Raw genomic sequence first — 15,498 nt, 5'->3', positions numbered from 1 at the left:
GTTAAACCACCCAAATTTCCTGATGCCCCAGAGAGTGATCTAATTTGGCATGCTTACTTTACTTGTTTTTATTAAGCAAAGGTAAGCACTTTGAAACTGCCATGCCTTGCAGTTGGCATTTGTTCATTTTTCCACAGAAAAATAAAGCATTAAAAAAAAATGGACCTACATCTTTGCTGTATGTAGGCATGTTGAAGATTGTGATTTCCTTTTCAATCAGTCACCACTTGTGCATGGTATGTCAGCGCAGCAGTAAAACTGCTAGAACATTTGCAAAGCTAAGCAGAGTTTGGTATGGTTTCAAATTGAATGGGGGTCATGTGTTGAGATTTCTGCATTGCAGAGTGTGGGACAAGATGATCCTTGAGGTCCTTTCCAAGTCTATGCTTCTACATCAGTTAAATGACCTCAGAATGTATGAGTATCATTATTTCTAATTGTATCATTATTTTTCAATCTTGCATTACTAAAAAAAAAAAAGCACTTGCACCAGGAAACCAAGATAATTTTTGTACACGCTGTTTTTGGTAAGAGGCAAGAAGCAAGTACAAGGGGATGAATTAAAGGTGAAAGCTTCAGTCTCTCTAGGCCATGTGCTGTCCAGGCCAATTCCTTGAAAGGGACTGTTGACTGATTGTGGTGAGCTGACATTGTCAAAGAACAGCAGCATTGTAGGGCCAATCCAGACACCATGGCTTTCCTGGAAGAATCGTTAGAGCTGTGACTCAACTGGCCCAGATATCCAATGGCTCCTATTGTGAAGGAATCACCATTTCCAAGCATTTTAAACAGCTAGACACAGTTGCTGGGAATTATTTCTTCCTCCAGTAAAGTGGTATTATTGCACACTGTTTGCTTTGGGGATGAGAGTTGGGCTATTGTCATGGGTATTGGACAGCATATCCCTAAAATCACCTCCCTGTACCCATCTGTGCCATTCTGTACCACCACCATTTTTTACTTCTATGTATACTGTACATCATATATAACAGTGAACAGTAAAGTGTGGATCCTTATGAAGCCTAAACAGCACAAGAGAGAGATAAAGTGTGTTTTGTTCTCATATCAGAAGATGTAAGCCACATTCATTTTGTACCTATCATGATTGTTGTTGTTGTTGTTTTATTATTTATACCCCACCCATCTGGCTGGGTTTCTCCAGCCACTCTGGGTGGCTTCCAATACATATAAAAGCATAATAAAATGTCAAACATTAAAAACTTCCCGATACAGGGCTGCCTTCAGATGTCTTCTAAAAGTTGTGTAGTTCTTTATCTCTTTGACATCTGATGGGAGGGCGTTCCACAGGGAGGGTGCCACTGCAGAGAGTACATTGGACCCAGCCCCCCATGTACAGATGAGTGTGCATGCGCCAATGACAGCTTCAAAAACAGGAGTTTGGGGCTGAGAAACAGAACACACCCAACAGGGGGGCAATTTGATTTTTAAGGGGGGCAATTTGAGAATGAGTTATTAACAGTGAATGGCCTTTTAAGCTTCCTCCAAGTGTTCACTATTTGAATAATAAGAATTATATGGGGGGGGGGCTCAGGATTTTAGAGATGCTTAGGTGGGGCATGGCCAACAAAATGTTGGGAACCACTGCATCAGCGGGAGCCAGCAAAGCCCAATGGTCAGGAATGATGGGAGCTGGAGTCCAGCAAATCATCTGGAGGGCAGCACCTCGACGACCCCCTACAGTTTAAGCCTGGCCTTGGTGACAATGTTCTGCTCCCCTCTGCAGGGCTGTGCTTACTCAGCAGGGAATGAAAGAAAGGTTATTCCACACGCTCACCACGAATGTAGGTTTTCCTACATTCCCTGCTGACAGAGACAGCGCTTCCATTCAGCCCCACACCTGAGGCAGCCGCAAGGAGGGTGGGGGGCGCCTGGCTGCCCCCTCCTCCTTTCGCGGCGCTGCGTTCCGGGAACAGCCGCTTCCCTCCCAGGGTCAGGGCTTCGCCGGCGCGATGAGGAAACTCGCGCCCAGCCGCAGGGTAGCTAGGCGCTTTCCAACGGGGGCCAGACTTTTTCGCCGCCGCCTTCTAAGGTAAGGCCGGCTGCTCCCCGCGCAGGACTCCTGCCCAGCCTGCTCACCGCCAGAGCCAGCCGAGGGAAAGGTGGGGAAGGCCGCCTGCCTTTATATGGGCATGCTTGCATGCTTGGGCGGACGTGGGAAAGTGACGTCACGGAGCTGGAAAAGATGCCCCGAGGCTTCCTGTGGTGCTGCCGCCAGGCTCGCTTCGGGCGGGTTGGACGCGGGCGCGTCTCTGGGAGAACTTCCCGCTCGCCCAGCTGGCCGCCTTCACAGGTCACGGTTCCCCGGGCTTGCCGTGGGCAGATGCACCTGAGGGAGGGGGGGGGAGGGCAAATCGACTCCTCCCAGGATCCCCGCCTCTCCCATCCCAGCCCTGGTTTCTTTTTTACGCGCCTAGAGCAGGTCGGTGCGCGCGCTGCTCTCCTCTAGGCGCGTGAGTCAGCCAGACGCGTCGTGAAGTATGTGGAGTCCGGGGGGTTTTAAGCGGGCAAAATAAAAGTCTGGCCAAAATATAAAAAGCGGGGGGAGGGGGAAGGCCGGCAAGCCCCACTGAGCTCCCTTGAAAGAACTTGGCAGCCAGGCTGAGGAGCGACTAGTGTTTCCTTCTGGTAGTGTGGCTGCGGTTTTAATAAAATCGTCAGTGTTAAGGGGGTTGCCAAGAGCTTTGCTTGGTACAGCCAAGGCAGTCTATATGTATACCAGTGTTTCCCAAAATTGGGTCTCCAGCTGTTTTCGGACTACAGTTCCCATCATTCCTGCAGCCTTTGGGCAACTTTGGGCAAGTTGCTAGCTAGGCCATTCTCAGTAGTCCTCTGTTGCACTCTTCAGTGTCTTTGCCTCGCTGGGATGTCCCCTTAAAGTCCGATAATGCCTCCTTTGCCTGGATGGAGGACCCAAAGGCTGCATGTGTGGAAACTAGCCTATTGAACACCCACTTTTCCCTTTGGCCTAATATGTGGCCCCTGGGAGTTGTGGGCTGGGGAGAGGGTACAGCCTGGAGAGAGTCCTGAGGACTAGACAGAGATGCTTGGAGGGCCACATTTGGCCCCTGGGCCTGAGGAATCCCACCTGGTTTAAACTTCTGGTTTAAAGGACTAAAAAGCTTGGATCCCTTTCCTGGCCAGGCCAGGCCAGCCCTACTTGGAAATGCCAGGGATTGACTTTGGGACCTTCTGCATGCAAAGCAGATGCTCTCCAGTGAGCTATGGTCCTTCTAGTGGTTAAGAGCGGTAGTCACGTAATCTGGGGAACCGGGTTCGCGTCTCCGCTCCTCCACATGCAGCTGCTGGGGCCAGTCACACTTCTCTGAAGTCTCTCAGCCCCACTCACCTCACAGAGTGTTTGTTGTGGGGGAGGAAGGGAAAGGAGATTGTTAGCCGCTTTGAGACTCCTTAAAGGGAGCGAAAGGCGGGATATCAAATCCAAACTCTTCTTCTTCTTCTAATTACTAGGAGCAGTGCCATCTTAAGCATATTCAGTGCCGTAGCGGCAGACAGAGGCTCTGGGTGCGGCGCTGCTTTGGCGCGGCATGACAGAGGCGGGTGAGGGCAGCGAGCTTATGCCAGGAGGTGCAGTGTCCAGCCTCCGCCTCCTCCCTACTGCCCTCTAGGACTTGGTGCCCTGTGCCACTAGCCACTATGGGTAAGACATTGCTCTCTTGGCCCCTTACATTGGGCATTCTGCTGGCCCAGCCCATGGGTGTACTTGCCTGGGTGTGGTTTTCCTTGTGCAGACAGCCCACAGCAATGCATAGATGTCAGGGCCAACTGCATTCCTGATTCCTGAGGGGGGCTTTTGTCTGTGTCCCTATTAACATGCAGAGTGCTTTGCAGTCCTTATCTAGTCTTCACTACACACATGCCTGCTGAATTGCTGGTATTTCCATTTTACAGAAGGGAAACTAAGGCTGAAAGAGAACTAGCCAAGCTGGTGTATTGTACTAAAAAGATGAGGTGTGAACAGGGAAGTACACTGACCTGTTACCATAGGTAAGCAAGTAAAGGCAACTCCCCATTTGCGCAGGGGTTGCATTCCAAGGCACTGCATGCATCAGCAAGATGTGCATAGGCCCAATCTGCCCCATCCCACCCCGAAAATGGTGTGCATGTGCCAGTCACATGCAAATGGGAGGCTGCCTGCCTTTCCTCAGATCATTTCAAATCCCATATGCAATATAATGAAAATCATAAGGATTTCTTTAGAGAACCATTGTAAAGATTAGTAAAAATAATTTATATTAAAATCTTTGTACACTAAATGTTATTATTACTCATTAAAAGTGAATGGGTTCATAGCAGAGTTGGGGATCTAAATTCAGTTTTCTCAAGTCTCTGCTGACTCCTGAGCTCAAATGTTCAAACACAAGAGAAAATTGCTTGTTTCCTCAAATATCAAAAACACACTTTTCACAAAGCATTTCATTTTTAAAAAAGTTATTTTACCTTGAGCTTTTGTGGAATGCTGAGAGTAATTTACACTATTTTAAACACCTTTGGAATTGGCTCGTGATGTTTGTTATTACCGTAACTCCTCTCCAAACTCAACACATCATTGGGAGTAATAAGGAACAGTTCCCACATGTAATAACAGTTTTTGTCAGTTTCCTTCAAGCTTGAAATGATGAAGTGCATTGGTAATATCTGAAGTGCATTGGTAGCATTTGCTGCTTAGCTTTTACAGGTGGTTTGACTATATGGTTTGTTTTCAAAATAAGTCCTTGAAATCTGATCGAAATTATCAAATTGAGATATAGTATGTTACTTTTTACTTGATACCTTATACTGCTGCCACTAATGCAGAAATATAGTTGCTGCAAATACACCTGATAGTGGTGGAGAACCCACAAGATCCAATACCGTCTCCAGGGAAATCAAGAGAACAGATATTCCCATTACTTTACCAGCCTACAGCTTTCTATGTGCAGCAGCTGTAATTTACTTCCTCTTTTTTTTTCCTCCCAGAAGAAAGAAATTCCCCATCAGTAATAGTCGACGTCATTCTATGCAATTGGAATCATCTGGTAGCCAGAGAGCAGAAGAACTGGCCACTCTAGGAGACAGGCTGCAGATACAGAATTTCATGCCCTGGGCCACTTGATACAGTATGTAGCAATTTTGATCTTATCAGGATAAATGGCCTCAGCCTGCAGTTGCTTGATCTCTGATGCCTTTCTGTAGCAACTGAGGGTGACTGAGACCCCGTGAGCACAGCTGAATGCAAAATTCCTGAGGCTGTTTCAACAGAAGAAATACCATGTTTTTCATCTCAAAGTTTAAAAACAAGACAGTCTGTCTTCTCTACAGTATGTATTGCCTTACAGGAGTTGAGATGTGTATGTTTTTGTATCTAACAAGTACTTCCTTAGTGAAGTGTTCCTTTTTTATATGCAATTTAGCCTGGTTCCCTCATATATATATATACAGAGAGAGAGAGTGTGTGTTAAATTCTTCCTTACCTAATCCAGAACAAATTATCACTTTTGCCAACTAGTACAAACTCCAAGCAACTACTACACTCCTCACACATGCCTATGGTTGTGTTGTACAACTTTAATACATGGAGAAGAAAATATTGCATAGGAAGGTAACAATGAGGTAGAACTGCACAAAATCCTAAACTGGGTCTGCTGTTTATGTGACCTCAGGGTGCTTCTATAGTTTTTCTGGTGTTTCTTTTATAACAATAGTAATCTCATAAGTAGCAGAGCTATTTAAAGCCCCAAAAGATACTAGTGGAAACTAATGAAGACTTTGCCAGGTGAGATAATATCTGCTGTGTACAAATTAATTTGGGGCTGGGGCGGGGCTACTCTTGTTGGATTGGTTCCAGCCATATGCCTCTCTTGTCAGCTGTCAGTGGCCATCTACCTGCTGCCTGAACGTCCTTCTTGGTTACATGTACATCTAGCAGCTGCTGATGCACACTTACTGGGACTTGATTCATCATTTAAACAATTTATGGTAGTGAAATATGAAGCTAAGACCACAAAGTGGAGGTTGCCACTCAACATCAAGAACAGGACACACCATGTAACATTCAGGAAAATTACTCTGTTCCTGAGATGGATGCATGATAAAACACTAAAATAAATATACTGTCCAACACTTCAATGGATTTTGTATCATTTTTGGTAGCAGATGCGTATAATCGCCACTTTCAGGATTTTCATGCTGGCCATATGACCCAGAAAAGCTGTCTGCAGACAAACGCTGGCTCCCTCGGCCTGAAAGCGCCGCACCCCACAGTTGACTTCAACAGGACTTAATTGTCCAGGGGTCTTTTACCTTACCTTACCTAGTTAGGGAACCTGCATCCATAAGCCATTATAATTCAGCTTTACTTAATTTTCCATTATAAGTAATGCAGTTAGTCTAAGCTCCTGCTCTCAGGCACACTTACTAAAATCAAATTTAATTGAAATAAGCGCAAGCTCGTATTCATGTACAAATATGCTTCTATTTCATAATACATGAATTATCCACACTCACTCGTAGTCCCACCCCCCAACAGCCTTAGGAAATAAATGCTTGGGGTCACTATTGACGCAGTTTAAAAATACATACAATGTGCAGAGAAGTATGAACCTATGAGTATAAATCTATAACACGAACATTGCTCCTGGGGCTCCACTTGCTTCTAGATCAGGGCCGGAGAACCTGTGGCCCTCCAGATGTGGTTGGACTCCCAGCAGCCCCAGATAGCCTGGCCAGTGGTCAGAGATTATGAAAGCTGTCATTCAGCAAGACCCAGAGAATCACAGTGGGGAGTGCGCTGTTGTGCTCAGGTCCTTGTTTGTGGGTTTCTCATGGGCATGGGTGTTCCACTAGGATTTTGCACTAGGTGGGGTTTTGGCTTGATCCAGCAAGGCTCTACTCTTCATACATCAGTGGCTTTACCCTTTTTGCCTAAGCTACTATAATATACCAGTATAGGATACTGTAGAAAAGAATAGAACTGCTGCAGGGGGCGGGAGAATTGCACACAGAGTGATTTAAGGTATGTTCCACAAAGGCAACAAATTGTTGTGCAGAAAGAACAACAATGTGATACTGTTGCTTTCAGACTCATTGTTAAGCTTCACCGTAGCACTTTGTTAAGCTCCTTCCAGCAAGTTCTAACAAGACAGTTGTGCCGAGGGACTGAATTCCCTGTTTATGGAACATAAATCTATCCTCCCCTTTGGTGTAAGGGTGGGAAGTTAAGAAGCAGTGTTTCCAGACGATCAGTGTGGAAAACTCATCGCAGAGTCTCTCAAGCACAAACCCCAGCTTCACACCCACTCCTTTTTTCTCTCATGTTAGCCCCCGCTTGGCTAGGAGCACCAAGGCTGCCATCTTATTTTAGTTTTCACCTCAAGCAGTTGCTACCCCAGGAATGTCTACTGCGCTGCACTGCCAAATCTAGTTTAAAGGAATGCAGAGTTCTCTTGCAGAATTATGCACTCCCCCAGTGGTGTTGCCAGAGGGAAGCAGCTTGCAACCCACCAAGACAAAATAGGAGGCAAGGAAACTTCCTCCTCTGTGCTATACATGCAGCTGCTACACTGGAAGGGAGGGGACACAAACACACAGAGAAGGGCAGTCCATCCTATTTCACAGCCTGAGGCAAAACAGGAAGGTGTTGCTGCCCTGTGCATGTGCTGCCTGCCCACTTTGTTGCCCCCTACCAAAACATTGCTTACTGGGGTCACACAGCTTCCAGGTTCTGGTGAGATCTCACAGACACCTCTTCAGGGTTTTGCTGAAATATTAGCACATAGAGATAGGTGAGCCAGCTGTATAGTGCAGTTGGATCACTTCCTGGAAATGTAGTTTCAATTTATGACTTATGCAATTGTGGAAGGGACAGGTATTTATCCTCCGAGTTCACATTTGTCTTTCTGGAAGGCAGTGGTGGAGCTTCATGCTCTGGCACTGGGGAGGGGGGTGGAGAGCAGGTGGGAGTGGGGCTGGTGTGCGTCCTGGGGGCGTGGCGTAGCATGCCGCCTTCGGGGGCGTGGTGCCCAGCGCAGGCAAGGGGGGCCGCAATGGCACCCCACCGGGATCGCACTGCCAGAGACATTGCACTCCCCCCCGCACTCCTCTTCCTCCGCCAGTTCTGGAAGGATGACCTTGTTCAAGAGATGGGAGACTCAGGTTCAAATTGCCATGAAGTTCACTGAGTAACTTTGGATGAGTCATTAAATCTGAATCTGACATACCTCACAGGGCTGTTGTGTGGGTGAAGGCAGTAGGCCGAGAACCAGCAGTGATCTCTCAGCTCCTTTAAGGAAGGGTAGGATATATATATGTACTAATAAGTAAATTATAAAATCTGAAGTACATCTGCAGAAGTTGAAGTGCAGTCTTCCTGAGAGTAAGTACACAGGATCAATTGACAGGCTTAGTTGTGCAAAGTAGATATGAACAAAACATGAAACTCTGTAATTTTCTATGTGATAAGTTCTCCTGGTTATAAAGGTTTTGGTTAAATTAATGTACCCAGTGTTAGTCATACTCAGAGTAGACAAACTGAAATTAATAGACATGACTTTGGTCCACTGATTTCAGTAATCCTGCTCTGAGTAAAACCTCATTGGATACAATGCATCTTTTTAAGCTTCTACAATTTGTCAAGTTAAACAGCAGCAAAATAAAATATGCAATTTCCTATAGGGAATTCATTACTTGCACTAATTGATTATAAGCCATAGCATTGCATAAAAACAAAATATGACTAGGCATGGTTGGTGTAGAAAGCAACACTCCACCCCCTCATAGACTAGAACTAACTTGGGGTCACTCAGTGCAGTTGGTTAGCAGTGGATTCAGGAGAACAAACTCAAGGAAGTGCATATGAAATTGGCTGCCACACCATGTCACGATGGCACCTAGATGGCTTTTTAAAAGGAACTAGACAAATTCATGCCGGATATGTCTTTCTACTGCCACAAGGCATGAGAATGAGTAAGAACCTTCAGGGTTGGGTGCAGCAGATTTCACAGATCCAGATGCTTGGGAACATACCACGAAGGAGGCCTCTAGCAGTCCTCATGGCTTGTTTGTGAGCTTCCAGAGTCATCTAAATTGGTTCCAGGGCATGGATAGGGAGCCTATGGGCTCATAACTCCCACAGGACCACAACTCAAAAAGTTCCTGCAGCTTCCATCACCTGGAGTTGTGGTCGGGTGCATGGGCATAGCCAGGATTTTTTTGGGTGGGCAGGGGAGGGGCAGAACTGATGTGATTGGTCAGTTAGTTAAGTATTTCTATTGTTTTGCTTGATCTAGGACGGCAGCTGCCCCCCTGACCGTCCGTCCGTCCCCCCGCTATGCCCATGGGGGGGGGGGGGGAGCTGGGAGTCCTGGCAATATCTGCATGGTTGTAGGTTCCTCATCCCTGGCCTAGTCTTGATCCAACAATATTCAAAGTGTCTTGCCTTTTGGATTGGAAACTCTCACGAAGTATTTCTCACAAACCCTTTTAATATGTTGCTATCCTAAAATGACAGTATTCTGAAAAGGATGAAATGCCCTTCAGAAATTCTGTCCTTGCAGAGATTGTGGTTTTAGTGGGTAAGCATTTAGTAAATTCAAATGTTGCTTTCGAAATTTTGCTACTAGATTCCGTTCAAATTTGGCAATCTACTGAATATGCTGGGTTCCTTCCCCTCGAAAAAATAAAACAAATCACAAGCCTTTATTTTTATTTTTTAAGAGCTGTAGGTGTGAAGTGTTTGTAGGCAACCAGAAGCAAATATCCTCTTAAATTATGAGAGGGCGGGGAGAGAGCACTTAAAGCAAAGGTGTGAACAAGCCCCACTTCATTTCAACCTTGTTTCCCAGTGTCTTCTGCTGCAGGAGCTTCTCACAGACACCGAACTTCTCGTAACGGTGACTGACTCTATGCTCCACGCAAAAGAAAGGAGGCGCTGAATCCTACCGAGTCCCCTCACATTCCTTGCATTGCTTTGCAACACATGACCACGGGCACCAGTAGGTTAAATTGCATATTTGTCCTCTCAGCAGCTTCTGGGACTAGAACTGTAAAATCTCCCCCGAACTCCAGGGAGACGTCACCACGCCGCTCCCACGGAGCAGATGAAATTCAGACGTCACATGTGCAGAGGGAAGGAAACTGGAGCCGGGAGGGGGAGAGGAAAGCGCTCTTAAACCGACCTATAAGAGCTGCTGGAAGTTGCGATTGACACCGGAGAGACTCAATCGGGGTTAGGGTGGCCCTTGAAAATGAACTTTGGGCAACTCCGCTGAACCAATAAGGTCAATCGGGAGGCAGGGCCGTTTTGTCCCCCACCCCCCACCCCTTTCGGTGTGTGCGAAGATTAGGTTGCGATCTGGCAGGGGGAGCTGCCTTATTCTCTCGGCTCTCGCTGCAAGTGGAGCTGCGCCTTCAGCAGCAGCAGCAGGGAGCTGTCGAGCCCAGGAGCCCCGACGAGGCGAAGCAGCACCGAAGGACCCCCGGCAGCCTCTCGCAGGAATGGATCATTATGACTCTCAGCAAACCAACGACTACATGCAGCCCGAGGACGACTGGGACAGGGATCTACTTTTGGATCCGGCTTGGGAAAAGCAACAGAGGAAGGTAAACCTGGATCTCGCTCCCTCCGGCGGTGGGCGGTGGGGAGGGGAGCAGAAGCCCCATCAGTCTAGATGAGGAGGAGGAGGCGGCGGCGGCGGAATCTGGGAGCGTGGAGGGAGCGTGTGGGATCGGCATCCCGTGGGGCGCCGCCGAGGAGATTCGTGGGCGCCGCCAACCCGCACATGCTGCTGTGCAGCCGCGGTTTCCATTTGCCCCCTGATTTTTGCCCACGCTGTGTAGATCCGGAGCAGCGGCTGAGCCCAGGATACCAGGCGCTTCTGCTGCGCCCGTCTCCTGCGCCTCCGCCGCCCTCTCCTCGGGAACCTCGTGGAATAATTTCAGCGCCGTTCCATTCCTCTCCGTCTTCTAGAGCCAGGGCGGGCGGCGGGGATGGCGGTGGGCGCGACGCTCAGCCCAGCGCGGCTCTCCAAGGGAGATCTTCCCTCTTCCCTCACGCACGCTCGCTCACATCCTCCTCCGCCGTCCCCACCGTCGCCAATCTGACACGGAAATCATGTCTTGTGTGGACGGTGGCGTCTCACTCACAGGGCGCAATAATTGGAGAGGGCTGATAATAACCAAGAACTCCCTTTAAAACATACGCGCAGTAGGGCAGGGGTTAAAGTTGTTCCATAGGCTTGGCTAGGGATCTATTTCGTTCGGAATAGACCAGCTTTGCCAGATCATGCTTTGTCCGCATGTAGCCTTTTTTTTCTAAAATAAAAAGCTTTTTAATTTTTTTAAAAAAACACACCGTCAGAGGCAAGCATGAGGTTGCTAGCGAGAGGCAGCGGAGGTGACGTGCAGAAGGGGGAGGTGGGTCGGGGTGAGGGGGAGACGCTGCTGAAATAAGGCGGTCGGCCGCGGAAAGTGTGGCGGAAGGTAAAGGGACGGAGCCGTTTGCGTTGCTCAATGCCTCGGCGCCGAAGTTGCCTTCCTTCCTCCACCACCTCCTCCTCCAGCAACAGATGTTTTCCTCGCCTGCGGGCGGGAGACAGGCTGGCTCGGCTGGCCTCTCCGGCGTTTCGCAACGCCACCTTCCCGGAGGGGCTCTTCGAGCAGGGAAGTAAGTGGCTGGGCAGTTTGCGCGCCTTGTTGCTGCCGCCGCCTTGCTAGGTGGAGGAAGCGGGGCTCCCTCTCCTTCGCCCCGAGGGGAGGGCGGCGCGTAGGGAGCGCATGTTCCCTGCCACACAGTGTCATTATGAACGGCAACACTTCCTCTCCCGAAGCAGTTACCCGCCAAGGAAAGTTGCTTGAAAGGAGGGGTCTCCCTCCCTTCCAGCCGCCAGAAATCTAAAGGTGTCTTTGGGAAGGTCGAGCAAATTTCCGGGGGAAATCCAGATCTCTTTGGCCAGCGGCCTGCACTTCTTTCTTGTAGGGCGAGAATCCGGAGCGGGGAAGTGGGGGTCCAGGTTGTCTTAAGCGGGGGCTATGTCAGGCCGATGGGTTGGGTTGGTTGGCGTTCGTGACCCGCCTGCGCGCAGAGCCACGCTCTCCCTCGCTCTCTGCCCTTCGCTAGCGGGATGGTGGCTCACTTCAAGTTTTGAATGGTGCGGTTTAGGGCTGGGCTTGTGCAAAACTCATGTCCAAAAATGGTAACATTCATCCCATTTTTAAATTTAGGGAGGCGGGGGAGGGAGGTTAGGAGGCGTTCTAGCTTCATTCTCTCTCTCTGCCCCCCACCCCCCCAATAACCAAAGGCATCCTGTATTAGCTCACTCTGGAATCCTAAGCCCTTAAACATTTCCCTTTAGTCATTTGTCAGACGGCAAAGCCCGATGAAGAGGAGGGGAAGCATTTGGCAAAGTTGCCTCCTAGCTATGTGACACACAGAAGAGGTCAGCAGAGGGAATGGCTTCTGCGTGTCTGGCTGGAGCTTTGTATGTATTTTGCCACATTAAAAGGACTTTGATGGAAGTCTGGTGGGTAAAAGAAGCATATTTTTTAAAACAGCAACAAGTGACTCCCCTCCCAAGGAGCTCTGAATAAAGGTGGGAATGTATTAATCCAAGGGACTGACTAATTGGAGAATACCCTGTTGTCGTTCCCCTTGCCTAGTTTATGAAAAGATGTATAGATACTTTAAGATGATGTGCCTTCAATGGAGGCTAAGTTAATTAAAGAACTCCCATCAGCGGTACGCATCCTGGCTTGACAAGGCTTCCTAGAGAAAATAAAGACAAGAGAAACAAACCCAGAAAACAAGAATCCTCATTGAAGAATGGGGTGCAGGGCGGATGACCTTGGCATGACAACAAAAGGGAGAGGAATGGTAATTTAATTCTCAGTCCATGTGGTGGGAATGTTAAATCGCTGGCCCATGGGATGCAGCAGAAGTTGCTACTGAGAGATTTAAATTACCACAGAAGAGTTATGGGCAGATGATTCTTCATTCTCACCCCCTTTTTTTCTTAGAACAACGTGACGTTTTGATTAGTAAACTTCGTGCAGCAAAGGGAGAAATTCTGTATATAGTAGAACAAAGGGATTTGTCCCTCATTTCTCATAGACAAATTATTTTATCTCTCTTTTTTGCAGTTAATGTCTACATGTCAAGCAGAATTTACATGAAATCAGCATATAAAGACAGTAAACAAAATTTTAAAATCCTTCATAAAAATCAAGTACAGTGGTGCCTCGCAAGACGAAATTAATTCGTTCCGCGAGTCTTTTCGTCTTGCGCGGTTTTTCGTCTTGCGAAGCTCGGTCAGTCGCAACTGCACCTCTTCAAGTGGTTGTAAGAAAAAAGGAAACAAACTCGCAAGACGTTTTCGTCTTGTGAAGCAAGCCCATAGGGAAAATCGTCTTGCGAAGCAACTCAAAAAACGAAAATCTCTTTCGTCTTGCGAGTTTTTCGTCTTCCAAGGCATTCGTCTTGCGAGGTACCACTCATAATTAAAGCTCATAATTTCAAGACAAAATATCAAATACTGTTGAAACTGGGTAGAATAGAAGTTTCCAGTGTATGCATCTTAACATTGCAACTGGAAGAACTTTAAAAGGCTTCATAGTATTAGTAGTTAATTCTAAAGTGCTGGGGGGCACTGATCAGACCCTGTTCTGCGCCCCTGTTATTCTAACCTTTTATCCATGGGGTAAATCCAAGCAGAGCTGAATCTGTCACTCTTAATGAGGAGATTGGCTCACATTGTGAACAGTCTGCTGTAAGGCAGAAGACGGGAACATGTGGCTCCTCAGGTATTGTTGGGACTCCCTCTCACCAGTCCCAGCTGGTATGTCCCGTGGCTAAGTGTGGTGGGAGTTTTAGTCCAGAAATATAGTCCCTAAGGCATAGTGAGCTCAAGCTTTGTTGGACTCCAGTCCTAAAGGCACTTCTTAGGGAATTAAGTTGAACTCTGGGACTTACTTTTGAACAGAAATGCATAGGATCACACTGTTTGGTTTTATAGTTTAAAAACCAGCAGCACCCTGAACTTTGTCAAGGAGCCAACTGGCAACTAATGCAGCTTATGCAATCTTTCAGATGAATGGGTCATGTGGGCATTCCTTGTAGGCCACCCCCTGATTTGGGGATGCAAGGAGTATGTCTGACAAATTAGTCCTTATTTTAAATGAACCTAAACTTCGATTATTTTGTATTCCAAATATTTTCCAGTTACTCTGGAAAACTAACGTTAGGAAGTTCTTACATCCCTTCTTTGCACTAGCTAGATGACCCTCATGGGTCCCTTCCAACTTTACAAATCTGTGAGTCTGTGAACATTCAGGGTGTGTAACAACATTTCATTAACATGCTCTAGTATCCCTGTAAGTCACTCTTCCCTTATATAGGAGCTATCTAGTGAATCTGCAGGTAAGCTGGGATTTGGATCAAAGTCTCATTATTAATGCTGTCCTATGGATCAAAGCAGCACTTGGAGTAGCAGATCTGCAACACCGCTTGGCATTTCTCTGTAAACAAAGCATGAGGAACCTTCTGCCCTCCATATTGCTGAATTCTGACACCCATCAGCTCCAGCCAGAATGGCTAATGGTGGTGGATGATGGGAGTTGTAGTCCAGCAACATATGGAGGGCTGCAGGGTAGCCACATGCTTCTGAAACTGCAGGACATAAGATACTGGAGGGGAAAGGAATAATTCTGCATGTGCTCTTGGGAATGACAGACGATGAGCAGTGGGGGAGGAATAGCATCAGCAAGCTGGAGAAGGTAGGAAAGGAGAAGTACCGGTATGGGGAATTATTGATTTAGGGAGGGACCCAAGGGCGATCGATATATTAGTGGTTGGTATGATTTCATGAAGTTTGAAAAGCAAAAGAAATATGCTTGGAGTTTGGCTGTGCTGTGGCTTGCAGTTTGGTACTTTCATGTAGGAAGTGTGACAAAGCAAGTATGTTTCTCATAGGCTAGAAAGTGTGGCTTCTGGTATGGGGGCTGGCCTCATAAGCACAGGGAGAAAAATGGGCTAAAGTCACCAGTGCCTGTGACAGCCCATCTGTTTTCACACCAAAACTTCCATGTAGATTGGACCTTGAATTTTAATGCGTCTCCCCTTGGTGGTATTCCAGCAAGTGCATGAGATTTTCTCACCTTCCATTGAGTGTCTGCTGTCTACGGAGATATACAGAGAGAAGCTGTCTGAGTGTTTAAATCAGTAGATAAATAAATAAGCCTTGACCCAGGCAGAGGTGAATTGTGAAGAGGATTAATATCTGGTGTGTAGGAAGGACCATAGCTTAGTGCTTTGCTTGCAGAAGATCCTGGGTTTAATTTGGGGCACCTCCAGGTAGAGTTCACCTTTCTGAAACCTTGCCAGTTAGTGTAGAGACTACGGAAATAGATGTGCTATTCTGTTAGTCTGTTCAGTATTAGGCAGTTTCCTATGTTTTGCCTTCTCTCAAAAACCAGCCCTGGGACCTCACC

The 15,498-nt window shown here is 47.4% G+C and overlaps 1 protein-coding gene and 1 long non-coding RNA gene across 14 annotated transcripts in view; one reads left to right on the top strand and one right to left on the bottom strand.

Annotated features, from left to right (window-relative positions):
• LOC310759945 overlaps positions 1–2,092 on the bottom strand; it is a 33,552-nt gene extending 31,460 nt beyond the window's left edge. Inside the window, exon 1 of the long non-coding RNA XR_014546665.1 lies at positions 1,796–2,092. This is a non-coding gene — a long non-coding RNA (uncharacterized lncRNA). The remainder of the gene's footprint in view (positions 1–1,795) is intronic.
• Positions 2,093–10,134: 8,042 nt separating this feature from the next.
• Positions 10,135–15,498, top strand: part of ACTN1 (actinin alpha 1) — a 96,431-nt gene continuing 91,067 nt past the window's right edge. For 3 of the 13 annotated variants that reach the window (XR_014545666.1, XR_014545667.1, XR_014545668.1), the window contains exon 1: positions 10,343–10,617. Coding sequence is in view for 5 of the 13 variants with exons in the window: in XM_083604276.1 (XP_083460402.1) it covers positions 10,513–10,617 (105 nt within the window). In the remaining 8 variants the exon portion in view is untranslated. Of the gene's footprint in view, positions 10,618–15,498 lie in introns of all 13 variants that reach the window. The other 10 variants (XR_014545669.1, XR_014545670.1, XR_014545671.1 and 7 more) reach the window with 7 other exon arrangements.

Source organism: Podarcis filfolensis, assembly GCF_964270895.1.
Source record: "Podarcis filfolensis genome assembly, chromosome: 1".
In the NCBI taxonomy this organism is placed as follows: domain Eukaryota; kingdom Metazoa; phylum Chordata; class Lepidosauria; order Squamata; family Lacertidae; genus Podarcis; species Podarcis filfolensis.
Note: the sequence above shows the minus strand (reverse complement) of the source record. Positions and strands in the feature narration are given on the sequence as shown.